Source organism: Physeter macrocephalus, chromosome 9, assembly GCF_002837175.3.
Source record: "Physeter macrocephalus isolate SW-GA chromosome 9, ASM283717v5, whole genome shotgun sequence".
NCBI lineage: Eukaryota > Metazoa > Chordata > Mammalia > Artiodactyla > Physeteridae > Physeter > Physeter macrocephalus.
In genome coordinates, this window is record NC_041222.1 from 45,818,668 (window position 1) to 45,825,665 (window position 6,998).

The 6,998-nt window shown below is 45.7% G+C and overlaps 1 protein-coding gene across 1 annotated transcript in view; it reads left to right on the forward strand.

The window, feature by feature from the left end:
- Positions 1 to 1,525: 1,525 nt before the first annotated feature.
- Positions 1,526 to 6,998, forward strand: part of KCNV2 (potassium voltage-gated channel modifier subfamily V member 2) — a 15,333-nt gene continuing 9,860 nt past the window's right edge. Inside the window, exon 1 of the mRNA XM_024126757.1 lies at positions 1,526 to 2,926. Coding sequence (XP_023982525.1) covers positions 1,526 to 2,926 — 1,401 coding nt within the window. The remainder of the gene's footprint in view (positions 2,927 to 6,998) is intronic.

The following is a 6,998-nucleotide window of genomic DNA, read 5'->3' on the forward strand; positions in this document are numbered from 1 at the left end:
TGAATTCTGCCACTATCAAACTACTAAGTGGCAATTTTCAAAATGAGGCAGACACTTAAGTTCAGATATGAAAACACCTCTAAGATTCATGGTTAATGGAAAAATAGCAAAGTGAACGGCATACTGTAATTTGCGTTAGTAATAAAGAGCTACTCGGATGATAGATGGAGACAGGTTTTTGCTTATATGTGTTTAGAATATTTCTGGAAGGGTAACCAAAACCTCAGAGGCACACTCGATAGCTAGAAATTCGAGTTGGGGGAGAAATAAATTTTCTACCGTAACGCATCTTTGTACCTTTTGAATATTTTGTAGTGAATGTGTATTACTAACTATTCAAAATAAATTGAATTCAGTAACAAATTCCTGCTTGAAACAAATCCCTTCCTCTTCTCTGCTACCTCTGTATTTTTCACTCACTTTTTTTGTTGTGCTTGTATATGTAAATATTTATATCACCTACAAAACCATGAGCAACTTGAGGGCGGCAACTATGTCTCTATCAAGTTTCCATCTCCAGCATCTAGCATCTAGCACAGTGCCTTACACATGGCAGGAGACTTTTTTTTTTTTAAAGTGATGTCTTGAAGAGTGAGGAAGACTTTTTCCTTGGAAGGAAGTCTGGTCACCAGATACAGCAGCTGAGCGGGGCTGCAATACCCTAGGAACATCTACCCACCCATCCTGAGATTCTACCTTGAAACGTGTCCTTATCCTTTAAGAGAAGGGAGGGAGAGAGAGACAGAGACAAACAGAGAGAGACAAAGAGAGAGAAAGAAACTGGGATAGATTTAAACGTCAGACTAGACCCCAGAGCAGTGCTGCTAAGAGGAATACATTTGGGAAAAAAAAATGTGATCATGTGACTGGATGGGAAGGAGATCATTTGAGATCTTCTACGATCGAAACAGAAGATAAATGCTGAGAGGAAAAGTGACTGGTCAGGAGGTCCACTTTAAGCATTCTGTTGCTATCTCTGTCCCTGTTCATGGCGGGTTTACCTAGGGCAGAGGCTGCAACTTCAACAGTTAAGTGTCAAGACACAGGCATCTACATTCTATAGCCAATTCAGTTGATTTCATCTCAGCACAGGGACACTGGGCACTTCCTAAGGGCAGGGTTGGCCGACATTTTTATTAGCAATCATCTCTGCCACCTTCTGATTATCTGCAGATTTAAGACCACATAATCATCCCCTAGGTCACAGAGTGGAGGGAGAGGGGGGGGAAACTGACTAAGAGGCTCTAAATCCCTTCTAACACTTGCTCCTTCCCTATCAGCAAGATTAGAGCAGTCAACAGCCGTCTGCCTAGGCGTTCAGACCCGGCAGCCTGGGCTGGGCTGGGCTGCCCAGGGCCTGAGGAGGGACAGCTCTGAGGGCGATGCTGCGGACCCCAGGTCTGCTGGTCCAGGCCGGTCTCTCTACAACAGCGCAGAGCACGTGATCCATCTACCAGTGGCAGTGAGCAGGCTAGGGACCTGACCACAACCAGGAGGGAAAAGCAGGGGTCCACTTCCTCCAGCCATGCTGAAACAGAATGAGAGGAGGCGGTCTTGGGGCTACAGGTCCTGGCATACTACGGAGAGTGAAGACGCATCCCAGGCAGTGGGCAGCCAGCACCGCAGGAGCATCTGCTCCGTGGGGGCCCCCCCGGGCTCCCAGGCCAGCGTCCCACTGTGGACCGAGGGCAACCGTAGCTACTACATCGAGGAGGACGAGGCCAGGGAGGAGGAAGAGCCGTGGATGGACGAGCCGGCAGAGGAGGACCAGCTGCCAGGAGAGGCCACCACCGACCAAGGCAGAGGCGGCACCGACGCTCCGGTCGTGTCCTCCACTCTGAACGTGAACGTGGGCGGCCACAGCTACCACCTGGGGTACGCCGAGCTGGCCAGCTACCCCAAGACGCGCCTGGGCCGCCTGGCCACCTCCACCAGCCGCAGCCGCCAGCTGGGCCTGTGCGACGATTATGAGGCGCAGACGGACGAATACTTCTTCGACCGCGACCCGGAGGTCTTCCAGCTCATCTACAACTTCTACGCGTCCGGGGTGCTGCTGGTGCGCGACGAGCTGTGCCCGCGCTGCTTCCTGGAGGAACTGGGCTACTGGGGTGTGCGGCTCAAGTACACGCCGCGCTGCTGCCTCATCTGCTTCGAGGAGAGGCGCGACGAGCTGAGCGAGCAGCTCAAGATCCAGCGCGAGCTGCGCGCCCAGGCGCAGGCCGAGGAGGCCGAGGAGCTCTTCCGAGACATGCGCTTCTACGGGCCGCAGCGGCGCCGCCTCTGGAACCTCATGGAGAAGCCCTTCTCGTCGGTGGCCGCCAAGGCCATCGGGGTGGCCTCCAGCCTCTTCGTGCTCATCTCCGTCGTGGCGCTGGTGCTCAACACGGTGGAGGAGATGCAGCAGCAAGCGGAGCAGGGGGCGGGCGGTGGCAACCTGCGGCCCTTTCTGGAGCACGTGGAGATGCTGTGCATGGCTTTCTTCACGCTCGAGTTCCTGCTGCGCCTGGCCTCCACGCCCGACCTGCGGCGCTTCGCGCGGAGCGCCCTCAACCTGGTGGACCTGGTGGCCATCCTGCCACTCTACCTGCAGCTGCTGCTCGAGTGCTTCACGAGCGAGGACCAGGTGCGCGGCGAGGGCTCGCCGCACCAGCACGACCTCGAGACCATGGGCCGCGTGGGCCAGGTGGGCCAGGTGCTGTGCGTCATGCGCCTCCTGCGCATCTTCCGCATCCTCAAGCTGGCGCGCCACTCCACCGGCCTGCGCGCCTTCGGCTTCACGCTGCGCCGGTGCTACCAGCAGGTGGGCTGCCTGCTGCTCTTCATCACCATGGGCATCTTCACCTTCTCTGCGGCCGTCTACTCCGTGGAGCACGACGTGCGCGGAACCAACTTCACCAGCATCCCCCACGCCTGGTGGTGGGCCGCGGTGAGCACCACGGCCCGGGGGCTTTCCCACCCGCTTCCCCAGCCCGACAGACGCTGCTACTCCCCCTCCCGGGTCATGCCACCTGCCTTGCTTTGTTCCCTCATCTTTCCCCTGCCTTGACTAACGGCCATTGCTTTCTCCATTCCTTCGATGTCCCCAGCTTAAACAAAAGATAAAAACAACAAAACAGAAAAAAACAAAAACAAACCAAACAAACAAACAAAAAAAACGGGTGGGTGCTAAAAGGTTGGACAGACATAGTCCAGTAAGAAAGACATAGTCCAAGAAATTTGGTGTGGTCCTAGTTATCTCCAAATCTAGATTTAGTCTTGAGACCCCCTGAGAGGCTGATTTTAAGGAGTAGTCATTGTTCACGTTCGTGGGACGATTCATCATCGTCATTCTTATTATTTGTCCCTTATTGAACACCTATTGTCCTAAGTGGTTTATAAAGCGTATCTTCTTTCAGCATCACAACCATGTGAGGTGGTTAGGATCACTATTTTTTTAAGAGGAAAATTTTCCTTCAAATTTTGAAGGAAGCTGTCCGTGTATGCAGGGGAGGAAATGGGACTTGGCTGAAGAGTGTCAACCCTCACTGAAATCCCACTGGTTCTAGCTAAATCTGAGCATCTAACACGGAAACTTGCTCCAATGCCACAAAAATTCTTTCAGGACCTGGCATTCCTGCCCCATTTTACAGCTAGAGGAATCGAGGTGCAGATAATTTGAGTTATAATACTAATTTAGACACACAGCTAAAGGTAGTAACGTGAGGACTGGAACCCAAGCCTGCCCAGTTGCAAAATGCATGGCCTTTCCACAGCCCAGCACTGCCTCTTTCAAGCTTTAGTTTCTCTGCATGCCTTGCTTAATTTGCACTTAGTATATTAGTTATTTTTGTCATTTTCTTTGGTGTTTGCCTTTTATAATAATTTATGCCATTTATTCAAATATCTGTGTTTCTGATGTGCTAGACTAAATCCTTGGAAAATCCCTGAATCCCTGGAAATGCTGATTGGGTCTTCTAAGATCACTGAACACGCTGACATATGTGCATAGGAAAGAACTGGGTGTATACTTTCCTTATTTTCTTTAAATACATTGTTTGTAATGCCTTTAAAGACATTAAGCAAATATAACCAGTTTTTCCTATATTAGAAAGTGGATATTTTCAACATTAACATTGCATATGTTAGAACCCACAGTCTGGAGTTCTGATATGAACCTACCCAGGGCTCCTACTAATAGTGTAGTATAGTGGAATGGAAGACTTAGATTTAGATTCTAGTCCCAGATCTGCTAATAAGTAACTGTGATCCTACATGATTAACTGTGAAACCTCACTCCCTAACTCCCTGTCCTCAGTTTCCTCATCTCAAAAGGGGAGAGTGTAGAGCTCTACAATTCCGTGAGTCTTGCTTCCCTGGAAAGCAGAGCTCTCATATGTACAAGATTTGTGAGCTTTCTTCAGTGATGGGATGATGTTAGGTTCTTCCAAACGAGCTGGCCAAATGCCGCTCCTCTGATCATATTCCAAATGACAAAAGGTCATCCCCATAGTAGATAAATCATGTGTACAGACGGGGTTGATGAAGGATGATTTGTCCCCAGCAAATGACATTTACTTTGGAGGTGAGTAAAGCAAGGAGGGAAAAGAGAAAATCCACAGGCTGATGATATAATACCAAGTTTTAGAGAGTCAAGTTTCCATTCATCCAAATATCTTAGAAGGCTAGCATATGTAAGCTGCACCTAGTGAACTCTTCGATACTATATTTTGAATACACAAAACTTTTTTTACCTTTTGTATATTAATATAAAATTTTTGATAAGAATTCTACTGCTAATAATTGATTTTTCTTTTTAAAAAAATTCCTGAAGTGAATTCCTAGTGATGCCCTTTAATTTCTTGATGTGTTCACTGTTTAATAACATTTACATTTTCAAATTATCCCCTTTTTAATATTAACAAAAATTATCTTACTCAAGGTCACTGTTTTCTATAGACTTTACAATAAAACTTGAATCACCATTCAGTTTCTATCTATAACAAATTTTACTAATTATTGCTTTTACCAATGTGAATTTTCTTTTGTAGCCATTAGCTCTATCAGACACTATTTTCACAGGCCAAAATGTACACATGTCAACCTACCATTTACCAACCTTAACCTTTAGCAATGACCTTCATCTATTTTATTCTCTGAGAATTACATATACTATTAAAAATCATTATGGATTAAAGACTGATAGCTTGTGTTCGTTTCTAAACTAACCTATGAAAACACTAGGAGCAGCTCCCCTTGAACATTTGAGGACTGCTCTATTCCCCAGGACCAATATACTATTAACCCAATTCTTCTATATACTTCTTATGACATTGTATATTGTGTAGGAAGGGCCCTTATTTTCAGTATAGCAAAGAGAAAAGAAGATGCCAAGTAAAAAGATGCAAAATATTAGGACCAATTCTTCACAAAAATCCATATTCTTCATTCATTGAGCAAGATTTTTTTTAACAGCTTTATTGGAGTATAATTGCTTTACAATGTTGTGTTAGTTTCTGCTGCATAACAAAGTGAATGAGCTATAGGTATACATACATCCCCATATCCCTTCCCTCTTGCGTCTCCCTCCCATCTTCCCTATCCCACCCCTCTAGGTGGACACAAAGCACCTAGCTGATCTCCCTGTGCTATGCAGCTTCTTCCCACTAGCTATCTATTTGGTAGTGTATATATGTCCATGCCGCTCTCTCACTTCCTCTCAGCTTACCCTTCTGCCCCCCAGTGTCCTCAAGTCCATTCTCTACATCTGCGTCTTTATACCTGTCCTGCCCCTAGGTTCTTCAAAACCATTTTTTTTTAGACTCCATATATGTGTGTTAGCATACGGTATTTGTTTTTCTCCTTCTGACTTACTTCACTATGTATGACAGACACTAGGTCCATCCACCTCACTACAAATAACTCAATTCATTTCTTTTTATGGCTGAGTAATATTCCACTGTATATATGTGCCACATCTTCTTTATCCAGTCATCTGTTGATGGACACTTAGGTTGCTTCCATGTCCTGGCTATTGTAAATAGAACTGCAGTGAACACTGTGGTACATGACTCTTTTTGAATTATGGTTTTCTCAGGGTATATGCCCAGTAGTGGGATTGCTGGGTCATACAGTTCTATTTTTACTTCTTTAAGGAACCTCCATACTGTTCTCCATAGTGGCTGTATCAATTTACATTCCCACCAACAATGCAAGAGGGTTCTCTTTTCTCCACACCCTCTCCAGCATTTATTGATTGTAGATTTTTTGATGATGGCCATTCTGACCGGTGTGAGGTAATACCTCATTGTAGTTTTGATTTACATTTCTCTCATGATTACTGATGTTGAGCATCCTTTTATGTGTTTGTTGGCACTCCGTATATCTTCTTTGGAGAAATGTCTGTTTAGGTCTTCTGCCCATTTTTGGATTGGATTGTTTGTTTTTTTGATATTGAGCTGCATGAGCTGCTTGTATATTTTGGAGATTAATCCTTTATCAGTTGCTTCGTTTGCAAATATTATCTCCCATTCTGAGGGCTGTCTTTTCATCTTGTTTATGGTTTCCTTTGCTGTGAAAAAGCTTTTAAGTTTCATTAGGTCCCCTTTGTTTATTTTTGTTTTTACATCCATTTCTCTAGGAGGTGGGTCAAAAAGGATCTTGTTGTGATTTATGCCACAGAGTGTTCCGCCTATGTTTTCCTCTAAGAGTTTTATAGTGTCTGGCCTTACATTTAGGTCTTTAATCCATTTTGAGTTTACTTTGGTGTATGGTGTTAGGGAGTGTTCTAATTTCATTCTTTTACATGTAGCTGTCCAGTTTTCCCAGCACCACTTATTGAAGAGGCTGTCTTTTCTCCATTGTATATTCTTGCCTCCTTTATCAAAGATAAGGTGACCATATGTGCGTGGGTTTATCTCTGGGCTTTCTATCCTGTTCCATTGATCTATATTTCTGTTTTTGTGCCAGTACCAGACTGTCTTGATTACTGTAGCTTTGTAGTATAGTCTGAAGCCAGGGAG